The sequence below is a fragment of the Dasypus novemcinctus genome, chromosome 6 (assembly GCF_030445035.2).
Source record: "Dasypus novemcinctus isolate mDasNov1 chromosome 6, mDasNov1.1.hap2, whole genome shotgun sequence".
Lineage (NCBI taxonomy): Eukaryota > Metazoa > Chordata > Mammalia > Cingulata > Dasypodidae > Dasypus > Dasypus novemcinctus.
The window spans coordinates 37,094,770-37,121,679 of NC_080678.1; the positions used below are offsets into that span (position 1 = coordinate 37,094,770).

Genomic DNA, 26,910 nt, shown 5'->3' on the forward strand with positions numbered 1-26,910 from the left:
CCCTCATTTTTAAAATGGTAATATGAGATAACATCACTATTTAACATTTCAGTGCTTTAAGTCATCAGGAGATACTTTCCATAAAGTATCTCACCTGAGCCTCACAAAGTACCCCGAGTGTCTGGCAGGCCAAGGACTACTGATTTGAAAGTTCCTTTCAGATCCAGCACTTCCTGAGGGGACAAGCTAGAGTTAAGTAGCTTTCTTACAGAGAAAAGCACTTGACTATTTTTCCAAAGTTTTATTCAGAGTTTCTGGAGTTCTGAAGGATAGTACTTCAACAAATTTCTTAACTGAAAAAAGGGACAATTTTGTTCTTTGTCTTTGTTCTACACAACTATGCTCACTCTGAAAACCCCAACTCATATTCATCAATAAGACAAAAAAGGTGGTGACTCACCATCAGAGGAGGGTGGCGTGGTCCCAAGTGGTGTGGCTGGGGTTGTTGGAGCAGGACTGACAGGAGTTGTCACCAAGCCCATTTCTGGATGACTCTGAAAGAGCACACAGAGGAGTAAGAAAAAGAAAATCCAGTTCTCCCTAAATATCCTTATTGATATTCCTGACCTTATAATTAGACAGAATGCCCACTGCATTTAGTTCCCATGAATACCTGATTACTGTTGACGCTTGCTAAACTCTAAGAAACAGCTTTGTGGGCTAGTTTTCCTTGAGCAATTAGATTCCCATTACATAAGTTTTTTCTGTAGAACCAAATAAAAAACTGGCATAAACAAACATATAGGATTATTCTATAACACTGACATGCCTATTTGGACCAAGGAAGGGACTGCTCTCAGCAAATCAACCTAAAACACACTATAATCTGTTGTGCTGATGACATATTTGGCTAATAAGTGCAGGTGAGCCAAAGGGATACTAGTAACCATAAAAAGAGTTATGCAGATGTTTCCATTCCACAATAAACAAGTGTGTGGAGTAGGGAGGCAGAGATATACGAGAGACACTCAGTGGGGACCAAAACAGATGACTCCTCCATCTCTGACCTTCTGTAGCCATTCCTGCCACATCAGTTATTGAGAATTAAGAAAAGTAGCAGCTCTTTCTATCTCCCTTCTCTTTCTCAACAACCTTACTGACCCTTTACCTTCATCCCTTCTTTTTTTTTTAGACATATCAATTTTAATGATAGATATCAGTATGTATATTTCATTCATCCTTTCTTTTAAAATCAATTTTAAAAAAACTAAAATCAATTATAGAATTTGGAGGGAAGTGGATGTGGCTCAACTGATAAAGCATCTGCCTACCATATCAGAGGTCCAGGGTTCAGTACCCAGGGCCTCCTGGCCCGTGTGGTGAGCTGGCCCAAGCACAGTACTGCCACGTGCAAGGAGTGCCATGCCACGCAGGGGTGTCCCCTGCTTAGGGAAGCCCCACGCGCAAGGAGTGCACCCCGCAAGGAGAGCTGGCCCACGCGAAAAGCACAAGCCCACCCAGGCGTGGCACTGCACACACAAAGAGCCGACGCAGCAAGATGATTGCAACAAAAAGAGAAACAGATTCCCATTGCCACCTGACAATAATGCAAACAGACACAGAAGAACACACAGAGAATGGACACAGAGAGCAGACAACAGCGGGCGGAAGGGGAGAGAAATAAATAAATCTTAATAAAAAAATTATAGAATTTGGAGAGCAGACAAGAAACAGAGAGAGAACAGTGGATAAAGTTTCTTATGTTAGCAGTTGTGAAAACTGATATATCCTAAGCAGACTCTAAACCAGGACACTGCTTTTTAAGCATGACCTTATTTTTTTGTTGAAACTCAATTATGGGGAAGTGGATGTGGCTCAAGCGATCGGGCTGCCACCTTCCACAAGGGAGGTCCCAGGTTCGGTTGCCGGTACCTCCTCAAGAAAACAAGCTGGCGCAGCCGGCAGGTACAGCAAGCTGATGCAATAAGATGATGCAACTAAAGTGACACAAAGAGGAAAGACAAAGAGAGACACAACCAGGAAGCTCAGGTAGCTCACGTGACTGAGCCCCTCTCTTCCATGTGGGGGATCCTGGGTTCGGTTCCCAGTTCCTCCCAAAGAGAAGATAAGCAGACACAGACAGCACACAGCAAATGGGCACAAAGAAGAGACAGTGACTACAAACAATGAGGGGTGGTGGTAAATAAATGAAATAAATCCTTAAAAAAAAAACTCAATTATAGGGCGCAGATGTGGCTCAAGGAGTTGAGCGCCTACTTCCCACATGGAAGGTCCCGATTCAGTTCCCAGTACCTCCCAGAAAAAATAAAAACAAACAAGTAAAGCAAATGAAAAAACCAACTCAAAGGAGCCCATGTGGCTCTCTGGTTGACTGCTAGCTTCCCACATATGAGGTCCAGGGTTCAATCTCCAGCCCCAGTACCTCAATAAAAAAATTTGAAAAAAAAAAACAAAACCTCAGTTATGGGGAGCCAGTGCAGCTCAGTGGTTGAGTGCCAGCTTCTTACATAAAAGGTCCCAAGTTTCATAAATAAATAAATAAAAACCCAATTAATGGGAAAGCAGACTTGGCCCAATGGATAGGGTGTCCTCCTACCACATGTGAGGTCTGCAGTTCAAACCCCGGGCCTCCTTGACCCATGTGGAGCTGGCCCATGCAGAGTGCTGATGCGTGCAAGGAGTGCCCTGCACGTCCCCTGCGTGGGGGAGCCCCACACACAAGGAGTGTGCCCCGTAAGGAGCCGCCCAGCCCAGCACGAAAGAAAGTGCAGCCTGCCCAAGAATGGCGCTGCATACACGGAGAGCTGACACAGCAAGATGATGCAACAGAAGGAGACACAGATTCCTGGTGCCACTGATAGGGATAGAAATGGTCACGGAAGAACACACAGCAAATGGACACAGAGAGCAGACAGCTTGGTCAGAGAGAAGGGGAGAGAAATGAATAAAAATTAAAGAAATTTTTTTTAAAACTCAATTAATGGATTCCATACAAACCTGCCTTTTGAGAAAAAATAAGCAAACTTTCCTTTACAAGAAACCTACATATTTATTTTAAACAATATGATTTTAGGATAAAATCACTTTATCTTTTAAGACAGCTTTCATGGACAACACTTGAGTTCTCATCTGTTTTAGTCCCCTCAGTACCAAGTACTGAGGATATCCCTTAGGCATGTGACCTGGCACTGAGGATATCCCTTAGGCATGTGACCTGGCACTCAATATTCTAAAGCTTTCTGCTTTCAACTAGACCATTTTATCTGTTAACTAATTACATGCTGGTCAGGATATTTTTACTTTTCTTTTCTGGAAATTGGTGAGATAAGATAAGTGACCGGCCTATTTTATCTCCAGTTGTAATTCCACGGTGGTTTAGAAAATAGGAATGCTGATATAAAAATCCAAATCGGCAGACACTGCCAAGGGATTTCCAGTGAGCAAAATGAAGTAATCTCAAAGCACCTGGATTAACAGAATCAACAAACTGGTTAAAACCATTAACTCAGACTGTTGCCAGACAAACTTCAGCATCAGATGGAATGATAAATACTTGGAGATTAGCAGGAAGCAAAGGCAACTGATACAACTCCTAGTCACTACCATCACCAATACAAAACAGGATTTAAACAAAGCACAGCCAGATAGGCTATCTATGGTATGAATCTGTATGAAACTCAGGTAGAAAAAGGACTGAGGTTTTTAAGGTAACCAACCTGGGCTAATACTGTGATGAAGTTACGATTTAAATGAACAGCTTCATAAAGTGCCAGAAGAATGGCCTCATTGGTTCTAAAGAGAAGAACAAATAGGAGTGAGTAGAAGAGTTAAAACAGTATAATCATGAAGATAAGACTTTACCCCAGCTATTCATTATCAATCCTTTTGTATTTCTAATGTTTCCCTTTACTTTCTTCTTCAGCAATGTAAAGGATGTGTAAATAAAGGCCTTAACTTCAATTCCACAGGACCCATGCTTGTCCACTTCATTCACTATCTTCCCTCTCAATTTTCCACCCCAATCCAGTTAAGTCCTTAAATGGCTCAGATCTCCAGTCCTCTTTCATTTAATTCCAGAAATATCTGAGAACAGTTTTTCAGCTTCTTGGGGCACAATACAAATGCGCCATTTTTGTTTAAAACTCAAGAAACAAATAAATAAAAAGAAAAAAAGAAAAAAGAAATAAAACCTAGGAAACATTTGCTAAATCACCAAAACAGTCTGAATCTGTGAAGGTTTAGCACTCTCCAATCCAGCTGGAGAGACCACACTAAAGTCCAAGTCACAACACGAGAATGCCAGGCACTTACTGTACTGAGATTTTTTCATGGGCATCTGCTATGAACATGCTGCCAACCTGTGGAAGAAAATAGGAATTGCAGACTTATAGCAGGGAAATGCAAGAGTTCTGTGCCTATCAAACCTCTCATCAGTGAAAACAAACAAGCTGCTTCCAGCCTGGGGGAACTTAGAACTATTAGTTTCACACACACCAAAATAAGCCTACTTCAAAGATATATTAGAAGAATCCTAAATAATAAAAGTAATATATGAAAGAAGAACCTTACTAAACCATCCTTCTACTTAAAGACAAAAAATTGCAGTACTTTTGTACAGCTTTCCTTCCCAATGCATAAGTTTATTTACTACTGACAATAAGTAAATGTTAACCTAGACATTCTCATCACTCTGCATTTTTCCTGGAAATTGCTTATATGAAGTCAGAAACTCATGAAGAGCATCAAAGAAGACAGGCTGACTTCACCCAACATTAAAGCTTGTCTTCAGAGAATATTTGGATTTCGGACCTGAAATGTCTATGCTATTCTCCATCTTCATCACATCAGAAAAATTTTAGTTTGTGTCCTAGCCAGAGCAGCCAAATAGGAAAATGGAGTGGGCAGCCTCTAATATTGAGTGATAGCAGAACATTAAGAAAGACACTTACCCCTCTAAAAATACCTCTTCTACTGCTTACTTTTTTTTTTGAGGCACTGTGACTGAACCCAGGACCTTGTACATGGGAAGCAGGCACTCAATCACTGAGCTACACCTGCTTCCTTACCTACTTCCTTACTGATGCCCAAACTTCTGCAGCTGGAGCTTCATTTGTTTGGTACAAAGATGCTTCTCCTTGGCTGAAAGGAAAAGATCCCTGGGATTTGCAATATAATTATATCTACTTCCTAATCAAACACCAATACAGAACTCATTCTGCTCCAGTAACTGTGAGAAATTTTAATCATTTATGCTTCAGAGTAAAGAGTTTATCAGGTCCTTTTCTGAGAAGGGAGAAGCAAAACATGCATAGGCATGGGGGGCGGGAGAACAAAACTGCCTCTTTCTTGGGGATTGAGGGGGATGAATTCTGTTTCTTGCAGTGAACTCAAAAATCGTCTTGCGCTAGGACTGATTACTTGGATACTAACACCAAGGAATACTGACCTTCTGAAATTTGTCTGCATTTGAGGCCCTTTATAAAGAAACACACAGAGATTTATCTCTTAAAAGATTAGTACCAGATTATTTAGACTAAAATGCCAGTGGTGCTAAGGTTAAGAAACTTTGCTCTGGAGTCTTACAAACAGGACCAATAACTTTCCTAAACTTCAGATCTTTCAGGTCCAGACCCTAAACCTTTAGAGGAGTGTCTCAGATCCACTGTACCAATCAGTTGACTCCTGGGCCAGCTATGAGGAATCAAGTAGCCACAGCAAATAGCAAAAGCACTCAGATCTAAACCTTCCTACTCTGTGTTCTACAGAGTCAGTCCCCAAATAGGGACAATCCTTTAGGAAGCCAAAGTCTGACTTAATGTGTAACTTTCCTTCAGCCTTTAAAAACTAATTTTAAAAATTCAGTCCCAGAGAAATCAAAGCTCTCCTTTTCCCTATCTCATTTGGTTATATAAATCATTAAAGGAGATACAGCTCTCAATAAAATATGTTCTGAACAGCCTCTCTCCCCTCATCATGCCATCCCCTCAAACATCTGCCCTTGCAACTTTATGTATTTCTGAGCAGAAGGAAAAAAACAAGTAAGGTTTACCATGTTTGTTAAAGCAGAGAAAAAGCCGCTCTGGTGTTCTTCCTCCTTGTCTTTATATTGCCTGAACAAAAAGAATTAAATTTAGCTTTAGCATTACTTATCGAATATGTCCTTGTTCTTGGCATTCCAGGTAATCAAGACAAAGCACTCTTTGAATTCACTGACTCCAAACCACAAAAGCATTGCAACAATCTAGCCTCTGCAGTTTCCCCTGCAAGCTAAGAGACATCCATCTGCTCTGAAGGTTGTGTATACCAAAATGCCTGGCTACTTTGGGAAAGACTTAGAAAGCACACTGCAAAAGTATGAAACTGCTCTAACTATGGTTGATCCAGTTATTTATGAAACAGACTACTACTTGAAAAAGTGTGACAGTGAAATTACTTTAAGGCTTCAACAGTGAAAATATTGTTTGTTTTTGAAGGTGAAAGGAGGAAACTACTTGTGGAGATAGGACCAACTTAAAAGTTCCAACATCCAATTCTGTGTGAGAAAAGTCTGGAAAGGAGCAAGAGATTTTCTGCCAGACTTTTCTCAGGATTAGGGACACTTGTAGTCTCCATTCATTGAATAACAGATCCTACCCCATCCATAGCAAGAGGGTAGGCAACCATCACATGAAGAAAACCCCAGAACAGACAGAGAGTCTGGGAAGTTGCAGTTAATTTCTGAAGAAAAAGAAGCATCTGTCAAATGAGCGCTAACAAAGTTTTTGGGTTTTTTTTAAGAGTACAAAAAAAGCAGTGCTTCATAACCTTTTCTCACACAGAAAATGACATTTGTATGATACAGTCCGTTAAACTGGTAGTTGGAAATCTACTTAAAATGCTCTGCAATAAAGTACCAAAGCTTGCAAATGGAGGTGCCTAATTTCTTAGGCAAACGATGGACACTAACGTAGTGACTGCTTTTCCCCTGCTGTTAGAAACAACCCTTGCTAAAACCATTAAGCTAAGCTAGAGCAAATAGCTCTGCAGCAGCAGCTATACCTCTGAATATTCTTCTGAAATAGATAAGGAAAGTTTACCCAAGAACTCTAATTCATATTAGCTGAGTAGGAATTGTTTCCTACTCAACTAATTCATATGAAAATTAGACCCTTCTCTTGTGGGAAGGTGAACTTACCTGTTATATTCAGATAAAGCCTGAGCAATTACAAGCCCCATTCCCTAGAAAAGAAAAAACAACACAAGTGAAATAAGTAAGCAGCCTTGGGGGAGGAGGGGATGCTAGGCCAGGGAAAACACTGACTATACTCAACTGGTCCAAGCCCAAGAAGTTTTGTCTGGAAGCTGACGAAATAAATTCTGAGAGACAGGGAATGTCAAAGCACCAAAAGGAACTTCTTTGGAAAGATTATTCTGATTTAATTATCTAACTAACATTCCCAGATAAAATAAAAACAGAATAACATGGGGTAAAACAGATCAGCCCAGATCACTAACAGTTTCACTGGAATCATTTTCATGCAAAAGAGAAGACAGAGTTAGAACCCTCAAACTAAAAGCCCTCACGTGTCTCTAAAACAGCCACAATAAATGTGGCAATGAGTCTCATGCTAAATGAAGGTGTGTGTATAAACAAGCCTCTCTCTCTTTTTTTTTAAAGATTCATTTTATTTCTCCTCCCTGCCCCTGCCCCCCACCACAACCCTCGTTGTTTGTGCTCACTGTCTGCTCTTTTTGTCTGTTCATTGGGTGCTTGTCTTCTTTTTGGGAGGCACTAGGCACTGAACCCAGGAACCTCCCATGTGGGAGGGAGGCACCCAATCACTTGAGCGACCTCGGCTCCCAGCTCTCTCTTTAAGGCCACAGGAAAACATGAGGATAAAGGGGAGAAGCAAACAATAAATGTTAAAGTGACTCATTAATTCCTGGAACCTCTTAAGCCTAACACAAAGATCAACTAAGGCCACAATGATGAAATGTGTGCATTTTTTATGTAAAGGAGAGAGGAAGAAATGAAAAGAGAAGGGAAAGGGAATAAAGCCAGACAACTGTCATCTTCTTTATTTGACATTTTCTCCTATTCAGAGATCAGATATTATTTTCCAAACTTTCTGAGCCAAATCATATATCTATGATCCTCCATGTTTCAGTGTCACCAAGTCAGCCTATAAATACTATCTGGCTAGTTCTACAAGCAGGAATCTCCCGTCATTTAGTCATCTGGGCTTTCTTATTCTTAGAAATGTAACTTATTGACTCTGTAGGATAATCAACCTCAATATACTATAATATGAAATTTAACCAATCATTTTATCATGATTAACAAGTAAATGTCCCCTCAAACCTTCCCTCCATGACTGTAAGACTAAGTCCTGAAAGCTCTAAAAAGAAATACCAATTCCCTTTTTATAGACAGAAGAAATAAACACAATAGCTTTCTGTTCTCTGTTCTAAAGGTCTACTGAATCCAGAGCCAATAACTAAGATAATACACAGGGAATCAAATACTCACATTGAGCGTGGCTTCATCATCCACAATGGACAGCTTCACAATATAAGGGTTCACAGACTGTTAAATAAGATTAGACTCAAGGTGAGTGTGACCTAGTTAAGAAAGCTATAAAGGGTTAACAAAAATACTTCTATAAGGCCCTCTCTCTAAAATGACACTCCTGATACCCAGGTCCAATGCATCTTGCCAGTTGACTCTCCCCACTTCCAGTAAATCCCTCACTCTGTATGGATGTTCAGCAAGCATGCACACATACATCAACAAACACACTCCAGTTCTTTTCTACCTGCACTTTCCTCTAGGATGAATCAGCTCAGGCCTATGTTTGACATCCCACTCCCTCCCAATTCTCCTGCTTATTTGTTGCTAGGAAGTGAACACTCCACAAACTCATTTTGTCCTACCCTGCCATTAATTTGCTGAGCCTATGGGAATAGCTGTCTTTTGGGGGACATAAAAGCTGCTTTGCCATAAGGCACATATTTATAAGTTGCTAACTTATATTCTCATCCCAAAGACTTACTAACCATTTCACAAACTATACTCAAGACTGATTCACCCACCCGTAAAACAAAGCCACCTTGGGGTGGAAAGTGGCAGCTGCTTAACAGCCAGAGAGGCCATTTATGAAGCTGATACCCAAATAACACTGCAGGGGAGACTGAAAAAAAGGATGTAATTACCCAAACTAAAATCTGGTCAGGACACTGGGATTTAATGATTGTCCCATCACTTACAGCACTGGAAGATTTCTTGAGTTTTTTGAAACCCAATCCCAGCTGGGCAGCATATGGAAATAGACATATATTTAAATTCATTCATCAGCTGGGCTATCTCCTACAAGTGAGAACCAATGACCTACTCACCTTGAAAACATCCCACCTATGGGATGTGAGGAAAGACCTCATATGGATTAGGCACCTATTCTAACCCAAAGGAAATAAGGAACGACAGCTCTCAGATTGGCAGTTATTATAACTACAAGGAAAACTCATTACTGAGAAACTTGGAAGCCCAAGTGAAAGGCTAACCCCCTACACAGACCTTATTTAATCAAGTTTCTGAGGGTATCTTTCACATGACAATTGGGAATAGAAAAAAAGAGACAGCTTTGCTTTCTTAACACAAATGTTTCCAACGTTTTCAACAACACAACTCAAAGAGGTAAAACCCATTCCATTTGGCACTTGAACTGACAAAAGAAATGCTCTTAAAACTTCTTCCTATAACCAACATCAAATCCTGCTACTGCCATAGACTTCAGATAAGATCCAATGCAAGTGGATCCTTGGAAAAGAAAATCAATAGTCAGAGGAAGCATATATGGCTAAACAGATAGAGCGTCCACCTACCATATAGGAGATCCAAGGGTTCGATACGCAGGGCCTCCTGGCTCGTGTGGTGAGCTGGCCTACACACATTGCTGCTGCATACAAGGAGTGCCGGCCCACACAGGGATGCCCCCACATAAGGGTGCCCCCCACTCAAGGAGTGGCCCCTGTGCAAGGAGGGCCGCCCCGTGTGAAACCACAGCCTGCCCAGGAGTGGTGCCACACACGGAGAGCTGACACACAAGATGACACAACAAAAAGATACACAGATCCCCAGTGCCGCCCAATAAGAATACAAGTAGATACAGAAGAACACACAGTGAATGGACACAAACAGCAGACAATGGGGAGGGGGGGATAAATAAATAAATCTTAAGAAAAAACAAAATAGTAAGCTGACCCAGAGATGCGACCATAATAAGAATAACACTAGAAGGAGCGGGCCACTCTTCCTTGGCATAATTCCCTAAAGTCCTAGTCACTCACTGACTTATTTCCCAAGGCTACTATGACAACCATCACACAATGGGCTGGTTTAAACAGTGGAAATTTATCTCACAGTTTTGGAAGCTAGAAATTCAACATCAAGATAATGGCAGGGCTTGTTTCTACAGTGTTCTCGCAATTCTCTTACACATGGCATCTCTTGCACCTTGTGTCAGCTCCTCTGACTTCTCACTTCTTTTGTCTGGCTGTGTCCAAATTTCTTCTGCCTTCTAAGAATTCCAATCATGTGGATTAAGACCCACCCTGATTCATTTTGGTCTCATCTAAATAAGATCTTCAAAGATCCTGTTCACAAAAATGAGTCCACACCTAAACTAATAACATCTTCAAAGGTCCAGTGGAGGTGGCTTTGGACCAGTTGCTGATAGTGGCTATGGCATTTCATACATTCTTATGGGGGAGAACCTCTTCGATTTCCATATATTAATATCTTCCAAGTTTTCTTGCCCTGAGAAAGATTCACATCACTCTGGAAAGAAACTGAAACAGGCAATGGTTGACAACATCAGTTTGTATGGCATCAGTTCTAATTCCAAAAAGTAATTCCCTTAGAGCTGCTATAAAGGAAAATGAACTCTTCTAATACAAACCAAATGGAAAAAAAAAAGGTATTAATCCTGATGGTTGTTCAAGACGAAAAACTGCTCTTTAAAAACTCAGACTTTTCCTTCCATAAAGGGTTTGGTGTTTTTGTTTTTCTAGAATACTAGGCTCCACCATGTGAGATGTAACCCTGATACTTCTAGGTATGTCCTAACTTCATGAACCTTTCATAAAGTCCCCCTAAAGTCTTTGCATTGGCTTGCACTTAATAAGGGATCAAAATGGTGTTGAATTAATTAAGTAATTAGTGGAGCTGTGACTTCCTGTATATAGGAAAAGAAAACGGCATGCTTCCTCAGCCGTGAGCAAACACTGGTACCTAAGAGCATTTAATGACTGGAGCAGGGGAAGCATTTACTTTGTTCAAAGAAGAAAGGGTTGTTCAACCTGCTGATGTTAACAATTACACCTAACCCTGTGTAATGCACTAACTGAGAATTCTGTGCTTTTGGAAACAGGACCTTGCCTCTGTGGCTAGCTCCGTTGTTGTCAGGTTTGGCGGTCTGTTTTGCCTCTCCGTATTTTAAGCAAGTAGAATGCTACATCTCTAGCTTTAAAAGGCTTACCCATATTCAAAACCCAGTGCCTTAAAAACAAAAGGTTCCAGAAGCAAGGGAGACTGTAGGAAAGACTTCTTTATTTCTCTAAAGTCTTTAGGTTGAATTTTATATTACTCCCTTCCCAATTTAACTGAGTATGGATGCCCCTAAATAAACCTTTTCCTCTGGTTTTCCCCTACCCACAGTAAGACCAGCCCTCTTACGAGGATAGCTGTACTGGCTTCGCCCACTTGAAATGCCTTCCTTTTATAATTAAGCCACAAACTGGCACAAATTAGAAATGGGGGGCAAGGGATGATGGCCAAATATTATGTGTGGGGGGGGAATTCGCTGAAGAATAAAATAATATGTGCCCAAAGGGATGGTAAGAAGAACTTGATATTGGCCCCTGAGAAAGGAGTAAGAGAAAAGAGTAAACACAGGATGGTCATGCCAGCTCAGCTTCCTTCTCCCTTCTCCCCCAAATCCAAAGGAAGAGGGGTGATGGGAACAATACGGAAATATCTTTGAAATCTTGCAAGTTATGGGTGCTAGGTTTCCACACAGCCTGTCCTTGTGATCAGAGTCTGCCTGAGGGAAGCAGATGTGGCTCAAGTGATTGGGCTCCCACCTACCATACAGGAGGTCCAGGATTTGATTCCTGGGGCCTCCTGGTAAAGGCAAGCTGGCCCAAGCAGAGAGGTGGCCCACACTGAGTGCTAGCCGGAGAGGAGTGCTGGCCCATGCAGGAGGGCTGGGCCGAGCAGAGAGCTGACGCAGCAAGATGATGCAACAAAAGAGACACAGAGGAGAGACAATGAGATGCAGCAACCCAGGGAGCTGAGGTGGCTCAAGAAATTGAGCACTTTTCTCCCACTCCACAAGGTCCCAGGATCGATTCCTGGTGCTGCCTAAAGAGAAGACAAGCAGACACAGAAGAATGCATGGCAAATAGACACAAAGAATGGATAATGGCGGGTGGGGGGATAAATAAATAAATCTTAAAAAAAAAAAGTCTGGCTGACCAAAAAGTAATTATGCACTGAGTCATCTTCAGTATTAATACAAAAACAAAGTATCATAAATGAATTCCCACTGCCTTTGAAGCTGTCATGACATGCTTAATTGTCTCCTTTTTAACTGTGCATTTATTTTTCTGACCACTTTGTTCTTGTTGGACTTGCCTCCTTAAGAGTTCTGCATTCCAGTAACACAGAAACAAGGGCTGAACTACTGAAGGAGAGGATGGCACTTACATATTAACATCCTACCTAAATGGGCCAAAGATTTTTTTCCTCTTAAAAATCATAAGAAATGTAAACAAAAGACAAAAAAAATTACCAACAACAGTAACAAAACCTCCTAATTGTCCATAGGGTATGGTCAAGGAGCTATGGGAGGAAATGGAAAAGACTCTCTGCCAAGGGCAAGCGTGGCTTCCAATCAAAAGCCCACAACTGGCATCCTTCGCTCCGAGCACTGCAATTATGCAGTGCTAACCACTGGAGCTGTGGTATCACACGTAATTCCAGTGTAGTCATGTGAGCACTCAGGCATATTTGGGCTCGCCTTTCAGGTTTTAAATGTTTCCAACGTAATTGTTAATTAATCAGCACAGTTACCAATGCAATTTTATATCCTTAAAAGAAGGAAGAGAGTTTTTACTATGTGTGTCACAAGGGGGAGGTAAGATTATTATGTATTTAATTTCATTTGAAACAAATCAGTTCTCACAGAGCGGTGGTTTGCATTTATCTTGGACTGTCCACTGCATGTAAATACAATATGCTCTCTAGGATGTAAATCTTAGGAATGTAGAGTGTGAATGTAGGTTATCATGAATAAAAAATTAACCATGGGAAGCTGACTTGGCCCAATGGATAGGGTGTCCGCCTACCACATGGGAGGTCCACGGTTCAAACCCCGGGCCTCCTTGACCCATGTGGAGCTGGCCCATGCACAGTGCTGATGCATGCAAGAGTGCCCTGCCACACAGGGGTGTCCCCCACATAGGGGAGCCCCATGCTCAAGGAGTGCACCCTGTAAGGAGAGCCGCCCAGCGCGAAAGAAAGTGCAGGTTGCCCAAGAATGGCGCCGCGCACACAGAGAGCTGACACAACAAGATGACGCAACAAAAAGAAACAGATTCCCGGTGCCACTGATAAGGATAGAAGCAGTCACAGAAGAACATGTGGCAAATGGACAAAGAGAGCAGACAACGGGGTGGGGGATAAATAAATAAATAAATCTTTAAAAAAAAATTTAACCAGATCTAATACAAAACAATGACTTGAACACGTCTTTTGTAGGGGACATAATTCAATCCCCAACACTTATCATCATACCAAGAATAGACTGTTTTAGGTGTTAATAAGGATCATCTGATTACCAAGACTAGCATGTACTTTAGCAGGAGTTGAGCTCTAGCTCCTCTTCTTACTAATTGTGACAAGTTAGTTATGCACATTAATTAACCTAAGCTTCAATTTCTTCTTTGTCAAATGAGAATAATATTTTCTTCCCTGTGGTTGCTACAAATCTTAAATGAAATAACACATGTAAAATCCTTGGCACAGTATCTGGTATATGGCAAGGCTCAATGACTGAAAGGTGTATTTTATTCTCCTTTGATGTTATCATCATATTCAAAGGAAAGAAAACTCTTTAGGAAAAAAAGAGAATAAAAGAAAAGAAAAACTTCCAACTAGACGTGAACAACTTAGTAATTTCTGAGAAATCTCATACTTAGGGCAGTAACAGTTGGGGCCTGAGTCACTTCATCTCAAGTGACTTGGCCAGTCTGGAAGGCCAGGATTGTAATCCTGTGAAAATTTCTATTCTACTAGACATTGATTCTCTTTAAAATTATATACCTGTTGTGCTAGGCAAATCTACTTTTCATCCACAAGACAGAAGTATAAACTCTTCCCAAATCACTCTAATTAATAGGATCAGACATTTATGTGATCTAAGCTACACTTATTTTCATTGCTTTTCCATAGACAATTTTTACTGCTCCTCTATCTCTTTAATAGAATGACCAAAATGGAATGCAAGTATCTTTTCTATCACTTCTATTCCTTCTGTTCCTTAAGTTCAACATTTTACTTGCCTTCTCAGTGATTAGCTGTTTACCTAGCCTCTCTGGTATCCTCTGTACCTTTCTGAATAGGTTAAAACTTATCCTATTCATTGGTCATGGGTAGCTAGAATGCTGATCTCTCCTGCACATACCCCTTCATGCTAGTTTGTACAAAATTTCACCAGTTTTTGGTTTTGATATGTTCATCTGGAATTCCTCATGTTCCTATCAAAAACCTTGCTGCTCCATGGTCACCAGGCTTCCTTAACGGTCTCTGGTAAGTGACTTATATCGAAAGCTGCAAAGCCCAGATAAATTATGCCCACCAGCTTGCCCTTGTCTGCTATATTAGTCTGACAGACTAGAGATGCATACCTTACTCCAGAAATATTACTTTCTCCAGTTCCTTGACCATGTCCAATTTTTCAAGGTGATATTTCAGAGAGCTCTACTGGGCTGAGCCAGGGTTCAGTTCACATTCAGAAAAGCCAAGCATTGCCTCAATGTGGCCTGCATCCAGCAGAATGTTCTGAAAATATTCATTACTAATGATAGCACATTCCTGTCATATATAACTTAACTCTCTTTAACTATCCTCAGCATTTTTCTTCAGCTATTTCTCTAGCTGCTATAATAAGGCTGCAGAGGCTATGACACATGACAGAGATCAAAACGGCTACCATGCCAGTTCTTTCAGATCACCAGTAAAACAGGTGATGGTGATAAATTACAGATTTACTAATAGCTCTACACACTACCCCTCAGTTCCTCCAAGGCAGTAAAAGCAATTAGTTCCTGAAATTTATAACACACATTAACATTGCTCCACATATTCTAGTCTCTCCTTAAATATTCCTTTCTCACAGAATCCTTGTCTTCCATATCCTTCCTATTATGAAAAAGCTTCATGGGAAGCAAGTGTAGCTCAGTGGTTGCGTGCCAGCTTCCCATGTACAAGGTACCAGGTTCAATTCCCTGATACCTCCTAAAAACAATAAATAAATAAATAATTTTTTTTAAAAATAATAAGCTTCATATTTTGTGTTGCCATCACTTTCAATCTGGCCAAATAAAGCTGAATAGGACTCATATCAAAAGTCACTAAGTCAGTAATCATATCCAGAAGCTCAGAATTTAAAATAGTCTATTTTATTCTTAAAAAAATGTTAGCTGTCATGGAAACAACCAAAATTTCTTTGTCACTTATACTGTTTTACTCTGAGGCTTTTCTGAAAGTACATGCAGCCAGCTACAAGTCAAAGCCTCATCTTTAGGGAAAAAACAAACAAGAGAAGAAGAACTTTATACAAGAAGCAAGTATATTTCTCAGAGACTTAAAGCCTGCGGATTGTTACTATGTTCGTTGAGCCCCGAAACCCAGCAGATAAGCGACCAACTCCTACACGCCAGTTCTTTTGGCCTGCCCTGTACAACTAAACAAAATGATGCTATCAGACCAGCCTCACTCCAAAAACAAGGAGTATCTTCAACTACAAGCAAAACAAGTCCATTCCTCTGCATATCTATGTCTCTTCACAGCCTGAAGCAGTCAGAGGGGATATAGTCCCAAATCCCTCAAGGTTGAGGAATGAACAAAAATAAGGAGGGAGTGTAACAAATGACTAAAGCAGACTTATTGTTACTGTAGTTTTTATCTTGATATAAAAACTACATTGATATAAAAAAGAATTTTTTTAATTAAAAAAACACCCTCTTTCTAGCTGGCCCATTTCTCATAGCACTGCTACATAGGGGAAGAAAGTCTCTCCATGACTCCATGCAGTTCCTGATTTCTGGGTTGAGTGAGTCCTAGGTACAATGTCAAATGCTCCCCAGTCCTCTCCAAAGCAATCCCCAATGAGGTCTTTCCTCCTTCCTTTTCTGTATATCCTGCCTTTTGAGGGGAATCAAGGATATTCACCAGCCCAAGCATAAATCTATGGATTCTGTTCTTTATCTCAAAAACCTATAAATGTATACCCTGAATAATTCAGGGTCAAGAAAACTCCAAAAATGGTATGGATAAGGCTCTGTCTTCAGTTTTTCATTAAAATCAGCAAGAATTTAAGACCAATGATATTTAAACAATGGACCACATCAAGGAAATCCAATATACGAAAATCCAATCTTTTAAAACAGACATACTAGGTCAGTAATTCCCAATCCTAGCTAATCATCACCCTCAATAGGGAAATATTTTAAAAAGGAAAAAAAAAGAATCCCAGGTTAAACCCCCAAGAGATTCCAATTCAGTGTGTCCAGAGTTCAACTCAGTCATCCTTTTTAAAAGTTCCTAATAATCAGCTGGATTTGGGAACTACAACATTAAAGGAAGTTTGGCCATATGATTCCTTTAAACAGTGATACCCTGCCTGATTCATTTAATACAGGATTTTTAGGATTTGGTTTATCAAAATTAATCCATATACTATTTCCAAGAGCTTATCTCCTACATTAAGCAAAGCCCATTTAGGAAGATTACTACAGGAAATAACAGCTGTCCATTAAGGGGCCCACTCACCTCATATTTTCTATAGTTGACCAGCAAAGCTAAGAGGACAACAGCATCATACCCATGCTCCCTACGACTCGGGGGGTGGGAGAGTATCTGTAACAAGAACCAGAAATGCATAACAGTGCAGGAACAGTGTATTCCTGGTTCATGGGTATAGAGAATGAAGATCTGAGGAGGTGGTTATACAAAAAAAAAGAAAGAGATGAAAGGGAATTGACCTACCTGTAAAATTGCTTCAAATATGCTGTTGATCATTACATACTCCAGGATAGTGTTCTGGCTGATGTTATCTGTCACCTGAATGCAATAAAAGAATTTTTAAAATCTGTTCTGAGGCACTCTGGTATTGCATGTATATCTCCTTCCCTAGCATCTCCAAGATTCTACAAGATACTGAAGTAGGTCTTTACATACACCCCCGAAGCCACCAGAACCTGAATAAACAAACACTAGAAGAGAAGGAAATTAGCAAATGAAAACATTCTAAATATTTAAACTTCTCGTTTCTCTCATATCCCTACACAAGCATGTGCTACAGTTTCTTGAGTTTCACTCCTCAAAAATGCAGGAAAAGATTTATGAAGCCAGAAGTCTTCCATTGGTGGCAAAGAAAGGGAATCATCTGAAGTAAATGAACAACACCCTGCCTTCCTCCCTCTAGAAAGTGCAAGCTAACTTCCAGCTATAAAATCAAAACCAGAACAATTATACAAATTTTCAGAATTGCAAGAACTTCTTCCTGATGAGAAAGGCAAACCTGAAAATCCAGAAAAGTACAATTCTCTTGGCATGTACCTCTAAGTGACAAATATCCCATGCCCTACAGGCTAAAAAGTGCCAGCAGCTGCTCCAAAGAGCAACTTCCAGGACACCCATGCAATTACCTTCTTTCTATACATTCATTCACTAGGGAGCAATGTAATACCCAAGTAGAGAACTTCCTATTTTCTCTTTTCCCTTCTAACTTTGGCTCAAGTATTCAAATATGCTTGCCCCTGCTGTCAATTAATTCCCTTGACAAAGAAATGAAAGGTCACTTACGGTCACTAAGCAAAGGAGAAGTTTCAAACATAAACTCTTCAGACTTTCAGAACCTTCTGCACATAGCAATGTATCCAAACTCTCCATCAAGTTCTGAGAAAGAGAACCGTTAAGTACTAAATCATATCACCTCTCATCTAAACCCTATCTTTGCCCAACTCTGGGTTACATTACACAAGGTAATGTGAATAACATACAAAGGAGCAACTACGTCATTCCCATAGTCCTTAGGCCTTGCAAAATTAGACAAAGTCAAGGGTAACTTCAAAGTCTAGTTAATTTGGGGGAAAAAATGCTTTAGAACAGCTGCACAGAATAATAAAGAATACACTATTCTACCAAATAAATACTTGCTGTTTATAATCCCCACACAAACCTTTAAATAAAAAATAAATCTTTACTGGGACCCACCACAGGTTGTTTTATTTACTTGTAATTTATATTCTTGTAAAAAGAATTTGAGGCTTAAAAATACACACTTATGAGACAATTAAGTCAAAATAAAATAGCAAAAATCATGCAGATGTACTAGAATAACTAAAAAACACAAAAAGAGGTTAACACAATTAGTTACTGTGAATGAACATTAACTTTTGCTCCAAGGTAAAAAAAGGAAAATATAATGGTTAAATGATTGTATATAAATTTCATTATTTAATAAAGAAAGCATATCACTTGATACACACATACTGAATAGACAACAAAGAAACATAGCTACTGGCTATCACTGGCCATGTGCACTATCCAACAAAGCCAGCTTGTATCCATCCTGGTTAATCTCAGTTGACAACATGATTGGAGTTTATCACTTGTCTGAGAACCCCAACTAATGAAATGATGGCACCCTCAGACAACACAATAGAGGGAAGAAGAAAATAAATATTCTACACTAAATGAGGAAGGAGAATGGATGTAGAAGGTTTCAGCCTGCTGGGAAGTCAAGCTGAAGGTTCAAAAGAAGCTGATTCAGTTTAATTCAACAAAGAAGTTAAGATCTGCTAAATAAAAAGTGTGCTTTCCAAGAATACAAGAAAAAATATGACCATAACCTTTGCTCTCAAAGTACTTTCAGTTTTTTGTTTGTTTGTTTTGTTTTATTTTGTTTTTGTAAGGAGGTACCAGGGACTGAACCTGGCACCTTCTATATGGGAAGCAGGCACTCAACCACTGAGCTACATCTGCTCCCCAAAATTTTAGTTTTAATTCAATGGTTACTATAACAAAAATATATATAAAAGATGGTAATCAGAAGTCACCTATTTCAGAGAGGCATTAGCATGATTAAAGCCACATGAAGAATAAAATATCCCTAGGTATGGGGTTGGAATACAAGCTGTTTGTTATCTAGGGTATTATATTAATTCTAAGGGACAAAAATAGGGGGGTACAAGAGGGTATGGGATGTTTCCTTTTCGAGTAATGAAAACATTTTAAAACTGACTGAGGTGATAACAGCACAACTCTGTGAAGAATATGAGACTCAGTGAGCGTACACTTCAAATGGACTGCACAAAGCATCAGACTGTATAACTCACTGAATCCTGTGGTAGAAGATGAATTGTAGTTAACAGAACAAATGCAAGACCATTCTCTCATGAACTACAAGTATATAATAATAATACTGGATGTCATTAACCAGGTAGGTTGGGGGAAAAATACACCAAATATAAGATATTGCCTACAGTTAGCAGTAATATTTTGACGATGCTTTTCCATAGTTTGTAATAATAGTTTCACAATGAAACAAGGTGTTGGTGGTGGGGTAATGTATGGGAGCCCTGTATGATGATATGCATGTTTGTTTTGTAAATTCACAACTTATATTATACTTACTGTTTATGGATGTTCGTGTATGAATGATAACCTTCAATTTTAAAAAGCTTAAAAAAGAGTGAAGTACATTGTTGAGAAATGAAACTGAAGACATATATAGGGACTAAATATGAAATCTTAAAAGGTTAAGTAACAAGTTTTTATCCTGTACGTGATAGGGATCTAAAAAAAGATTTTAAGCAGAAAAGATCTGAGTATAAGATACATCACTCTGGTGTCAGTGGATGGCAGATTTAAAGGTGGTAAGCCTGCAGGGAAGGAGACAATGAGGACTAATCTATCAGTTTCCTGAAGATAGCTGCCATGCCTTATTTGCCTCCATATCCCCAGTGGGTTGGGGAACTAAGAAGACAAGTGCTCCAATTCTGAGAGGGAATGAATGAGGAAGAATAGATGTAGAAGAAACAGTTCCATTTTGGATATATTAAGCAAGAGGTCCTTATGGAATGTATGACTGGATCTACTCAGCAAGTACTTAGGTATACTATTCTGAGGCTCACAGGAAGATGTTCATCTAAAATATAGATTTACTAGTCATCAGCACACAGTCAGTAGTTAGAACTATTAAAATGAAGGAGATACTAGGATTTCACCATACTATGCATATGGACTGCAAAGGGACAGAAATAAAAAGTGACTCTAGGTACTAAATCTTTGTGTATTCATAATTGCATATTCATAACTTTTTCTTAATAACCTAACCACATTCATAACTTTTTCTTAATAACCTAACCACTATAAAGATTCTTTGGCACATATCATTTCTTTATTTTAAATTTAGTAACAGAAGACAAACTCTTCAAAGTTCATATTATGAACAACATTCATATAAAATAGTGTCAAATATTCAAATCATAAATCTAATAAGGGACTTTTATCTGGAATACATAATGAACTCTTTCAATAAAAAGACAAATAAGCCAATCTAAAAATGCGCAAAAAATGTGAACATCTGTCCAAAAAAGATGTACAAATGGCAAAAAAAAAAATCATATAAAAATGTTCAATACTGTTAGTTGCTAGGGAAATGTAAATCAAAGCCACAGTGAGGATTACTTAGAGAAACAACCAGCAAGTTGGCAGCAGAGTAAGGTGCTCCTAGAGTCACCTCGTGCTACAGGGCAGTTAGTAATCACCCAGAGCTATTTAATGTACCTGTTTGGGGCTCCAGGAGACCAGAAGAGCATCCTGCAACATCCTTGAAAGGATGGAAGGAGGAGGCTGCCATTTGCAGAGAAGATTCATAAGTAGAGCACTCCACACCCCAGAGGTCAGTGCCCATCCTCCACTGGAGGAACAAACTGCCTTGGGAGCTGTTCTGCAGCTGGAATTGGAAGCTCCACTTACCAAAATCGGGGGAGGAAGAGACGGTTTGGCACCAACTTCAGCTACTGATTAGTAAATTCAGCAGGTTAAAGTATAATCCTAAGAACAGCTAAACTCTGAACATGTCCAAGTCAGAAAGAAGCCAGTAGCTGCCTTCTTAACTCCGGCCCGGCAGGAGAGGAAGCCGGGCTGACTGAAAATCACAGTGACGGTAGAGACTGGCTTCTTTCACCCAGATGAGCATGCAGCCCTAGCCAGGGCTTCAGCCCCACTTCTAGCAGAGAGGAAGCTGGTAGGCCCTGCACCATCCTCTCCAAGTAACTGCAGGTATATTTGGCTGACACAGACTGAGATAGCTGGAAGTCTACCCAGGCAATTCCAGTCATTTAGGACCTGCAAGGCATAGATTGCTGCCCACATCTACAGTTCCATCCCCACCCCAGGCAGGGAAGAAAGGGGCATGAAGGTCTAGGCCTACATGAGTTGGATTATTACACACGGCTATGGCTCTATCCCTATCACTGGCAAAGGAGAACATAGGGAGAAACTTCATTGGTCCCTGGGAAAATGAGGACAACTTGAGCCTCCACAGCTTACATCTACTACATCCTTGGTTCCTACTACACAAACAGCAAGGAAGAAAAGGCAAGAAAGCCCTAAACTAAAGAGAGAAACTGCACCCAGAATACCCTCAGTAAACCAGATTTCAAGACACCAACGAAAAATTCCAATCCACACCAAGAAACAGGAAGATATAGACCAGTTAAAGGAACAAGATAAGCCTCCAGATGACATAAAGGAGTTGAGACAACTAATCACAGATGTTCAAACAAATCTCCTTAATAAATTCAATGAGATGGCTTAAGAGATTAAGGATATTAAGGAGACACTGGATGAGCACAAAGAAGAACTTGAAAACATAAATAGAAAAATAGCACATCTTATGGGAATGAAAGGTGCAATCAATGAAATAAAAAATACATTGGAATCATACAATAGCAGATTTGAGGAGGCAAAAGAAAGGCTTGGTGAGCTTGAAGAAATGGCCTCAGAAAGCAAACATACAAAAGGAGAGATGGAGAAAAGAATGGAAAAACTGAACAAGATCTCAGGCAACTAAACACCAAGAGATGTGCACATATATGTGTTAAGGGTGTCCCAGAAAGAGAAGAGAAGGGAAAGGGGGCAGAAGGAATATGTGAAGAAATAATGGTAAAAATTTCCCAACCCTATATTGAAGGAAATGGATATTCATATCCAAGAAATATGATGTTACTCCCTTCCATAAAAATCCAAACAGACCAACTCCAAGATACATACTAATCAGAATGTCAAATGTCAAAGACAAAGAGAGAATTCTGAGAGCAGCAAGGGAAAAGCAATGGATAACATATAAGGGACACCGAATAAGATTAAGTGCTGGGAAGCAGACTTGGCCCAATGGCTAGGGCGTCCACCTACCACATGGGAGGTCCATGGTTCAAACCCCGGGCCTCCTTGACCCATGTGGAGCTGGCCCATGTGCAGCGCTGATGCGCGCAAGGAGTGCCCTGCCACACAGGGGTGCCCCCAAGTAGAGGAGCCCCAAGCGCAAGAAGTATGCCCCGTAAGGAGAGCCATCAGCACAAAAGAAAGTGCAGCCTGCCCAAGAATGGTTCCACACACAAGGAGAGCTGACACAACATGATGATGCAACAAAAACAAACACAGATTCCCAGTGCTGCTGATAAGGATAGAAGCAGTCACTGAAGAACACAGTGAATGAAGAGCAGACAATGGGGAGGGAGGGGGGAGAAATAAATAAATCCTTTAAAAAAAGATTAAGTGTTGATTTCTCCTAAGAAACCATGGAGGCAAGACAACAGTGGTATGATATATTTAAGATACTGCAAGAGAAAACTTCCAGTGAAGAATCTTAACCCAGTAACATTGTCTTTCAAAAACGAGGGCAAGTTTAGAATATTCACAGATAAACAGAAACTGAGAAAGTTTATAACCAAAGGACTGGCTTTGCAGGAAATACTAAAAGGTGTGCTACAGCCTGAAAAGAAAAGACAGGAGAGAGAAGTTTGGAAGAGAGCCTAGAAATGAAGATTATGTCAACAAAAGTAACTAAAAGTGACAAAGGAGTGGTGAATATAAAATATGACAAATAAAACCCAAATATTCAGGAAAAAACTTAACCAACAATGTAAAGCACTTGTATTCAGAAAACTAATACTCATTGTTAAAAGAAATCAAAAAAGACCTAAATAATTAGAAGAACAGTCTATGCTCACAAATTGGAAGACAAAATATCATTAAGATGTCAATTCTACTCAAATTGATATACAGATTCAATGCAATCCCAATAAAAATTCCACCAGCATTTTTTGTATAAATGGAAAGCACAAACATAAGTTTATTTGTAAGGGTAAAGGGTCCTGAATAGCCAGAAACATCTTAAAAAGGAAAAGTGAGGTTGGAGGACTCTCACTTCCCAACTTTAAAACATATTATCTACCTACATTAGTAAAAACAGCATGGTACTGGCATAAAGACAGACACATAAACCAATGGAACCAAACTCATGGTTCAGAAACAAACCCACACATCTGGAGTCAAGTGATTTTTGGCTAGCCTATCAATCCACCCAGCTTGGGCAGAACAGTCCATTCAACAAATGATGCTGAGAGAACTGGATATATCCATAGCCAAAAGAAGGAAAGACAACCCCTATCTGACACCTTATATTAAAATTAACTCAAAAGGGGACAAAACCCTGTATATGAAAGAAAAACCATAAAGCTCCTAGAAGAAAATGTAGGAAAATATCTTTAAGATATTTATGGGAATGTGGCTGAAAATGGTTGTCTAGGTATATAAATGCCAACTAACGAAAGCTAGAGAATAACCTAGAGACTGAATAACACAGTCAACCCAGAGGTGGATGAGAATTGTGGTTGACGGTACAGATGCAAGAGTGTCCTTTGTAAACTAGAACAGATGTAAATCACTATTGATTGCAGCATGGTGGGAATATGGGGGAAGCATGGGAAAAATACAACTGGAGTGACCTATGGACTGTGGTTAACAGTAATAATGTGGGAAGCAGAGTTGGCTGAATGGATAGGGCATCTGCCTACCAAATGGGAGGTTCAGTTCAAACCCAGGGCCTCCTGACCCATGTGATGAGCTCGCCCATGCGCAGTGCTGATGCACACAAGGAGTGCTGTGCCACACAGGGGTGTCCCCCACGTAGGGGAACACCACACGCAAGGAGTGTGCCCCATAAGGAGAGCCACCCAGCACGAAAAAAAGTACAGCCTGCCCAGGAATGGTGCCCACACACACAGACATATGATGCAGCAAGATGATGCAACAAAAAGAGATACAGATACCCGGTGCCGCTGATTAGGATAGAAATGGTCACAGAAGAACATAAGAGAGCAGACCACTGATAAGGATAGAAGCAATCACAGAAGAACACACAGAGAGCAGACAACTGGGGGGGCGGCAAGAAAAATAAAAAATAAATCTAAAAAAAAAGATGGTTGGGCACCAATTTCAGCTATGAGGAGGAATTTCAGTGGGCTACAGTATGACCCTGAGAAGAGCTAAGGTTTAAGGCCTGTGCAAGTCAGAAAGAGGCCGGAAGCCGCCATCTGAACTCCACACCTGGCACGAGGGGAAGTGGGGCAGACTGAGGATCCCAATGCTGGCAGGGACCGGCTTCTTCCCATCCAGGTCAGACTGAAGTTCTAGCCTAGGCCCCAGCGCCACCTCCAGCAGGGAGGAAGCTGCGGGGACCTGTGCCAGCCTCTTCGGGAAATTACCAGCCAAGCTGTGGAGCCCAGTGATCATCCTACTCTAGTAGCACAAGCCACCCCAGGAGCTGCTCTGTGACTGTAACTGGAAGCTCCATTTCCCAGAACCAGGGGAGGAGGAGACGGTTGGCTGCGGATGGATTTCGGCAACTGATTGGGAGACCTGGCAGGCTAACATATAACCCTGGGAACAGCTGGGGTGTGAACAAGCCCAAGTCAGCATTCTGACCCCGCCCCCAGCCAGAGGGGAAGCCAGGCTGACTGAAACTATTCCAGTTAAAGGAACCAGTTTCTTTCATGCAGATCAGCCTGCAGCCCGCCTAGGCTTCAGGCCCGCCTCTGGCCGGGAGAAGGCTGAGGAGCCCTGCACCAGCCTATACAGGTAACTGCAGGGAACTTTGGCTGGCATAGACTGAAAATCAGAAGTCTACCAGAGCAAATGCGGTCAACTTGGACTCACACTGAATAGACTGATGCCCACACCTGCTCCATTCCCACCCAGGGCAGGGGAGAAGGAGATGTAAAGCTTCATCAGTCTCTCTGGGCAATTACAGTCTAGACCTACATGTGGATTATTCCACATAGCTGTGACTCTGTCCCTACTTCTGGCAAAGGAGAAAGTTGGAAGAAGCTTTATTGGTCCCTGATGCCAAGTTCACTTCCCTCTGATAAGGGTTTAATATCCAGTATAGGGGGGAAGCAGACTTGGCCCAATGGATAGGGCATCTGTCTACCATATGGGAGGTCCATGGTTCAAACCTTGGGTCTCCTTGACCCGTGTGGAGCTGGCCCATGCACAGTGCTGCTGCACACAAGGAGTGCCCTGCCACGCAGGGTGTCCCCCACATAGGACACACCCAAGGAGTGCTCCCTGTAAGGAGAGCCACCCAGGGCGAAAGAAAGTTCAGCCTGCCCAGAATGGTGCTGCACACATGGAGAGCTGACGCAGCAAGATGATGCAACAAAAAAAGACACAGATTCCCATGCCCCTGACAACAACAGAAACAGACAAAAGAAGAACACGCAGCAAAAGGACACAGAGAGGGGAAGCGGACTTGGCCCAGTGGTTAGGGCGTCCGTCTACCACATGAGAGGTCCACGGTTCAAATCCCGGGCCTCCTTGACCCGTGTGGAGCTGGCCCATGCGCAATGCTGATGCGCGCAAGGAGTGCCCTGCCACACAGGGATGTCCCCCGTGTAGGGGAGGCCCATGCGCAAGGAGTACCCCCGTAAGGAGAGCCACCCAGTGTGAAAAAAAGTGCAGCCTGCCCAGGAATGGCACTGCACACACGGAGAGCTGACACAGCAAGATGACGCAACAAAAAGAAACACAGATTACCGTGCCGCTGACAACAACAGAAGCAGACAAAAGAATATGCAGCAAATAGACACAGAGAACAAACAACCGGGGCGGAGGGAAGGGGAGAGAAATAAATAAATAAATAAATCTTTAAAAAAAAAAAAAAAAGGACACGGAGAACAGACAACTGGGGTGGGGTGGAGGGGAATAAATAACTAAATAAATCTAAAAAAAAAAAAAAAACCAGTATAAGAAATTCTATAACTCAAGAACAAAAAGACCAAAAAAAACCAAAAAATTAAAAAATGGGCAAGAGACTTGAATAGATATTTCTCCAAAGGTGATATACAAATGGCCAAAAAGTACATGAAAAGATGCTCAACATCATTAGTCATTAGAGAAATGCAAATCAAAACCAAAATCAGATTCCATTTCATACCCCACTATTTGAAAAATGGAAAATTTCAAGTGTTGGAAAGGATCTGGAGAAAAACATTCATTCACTGATGAATGTAAAATGGTATAGCCACTGTGGAAAACAGTTTGGAGGTTCCTCA

At 40.8% G+C, this 26,910-nt stretch overlaps 1 protein-coding gene across 41 annotated transcripts in view; it reads right to left on the reverse strand.

The window, feature by feature from the left end:
* Positions 1–26,910, reverse strand: part of ARMH3 (armadillo like helical domain containing 3) — a 242,166-nt gene that overhangs the window by 180,833 nt on the left and 34,423 nt on the right. For all 41 annotated transcript variants that reach the window (XR_011649010.1, XR_011649011.1, XR_011649009.1 and 38 more), the window contains 9 exons: positions 18,089–18,181; positions 17,270–17,344; positions 17,054–17,140; positions 8,471–8,527; positions 7,136–7,179; positions 6,011–6,071; positions 4,273–4,319; positions 3,678–3,753; positions 401–494 (listed from right to left, as the gene is read on the reverse strand). Coding sequence is in view for 37 of the 41 variants with exons in the window: in XM_071215701.1 (XP_071071802.1) it covers positions 401–494; positions 3,678–3,753; positions 4,273–4,319; positions 6,011–6,071; positions 7,136–7,179; positions 8,471–8,527; positions 17,054–17,140; positions 17,270–17,344; positions 18,089–18,181 (634 nt within the window). In the remaining 4 variants the exon portion in view is untranslated. The remainder of the gene's footprint in view (positions 1–400; positions 495–3,677; positions 3,754–4,272; positions 4,320–6,010; positions 6,072–7,135; positions 7,180–8,470; positions 8,528–17,053; positions 17,141–17,269; positions 17,345–18,088; positions 18,182–26,910) is intronic.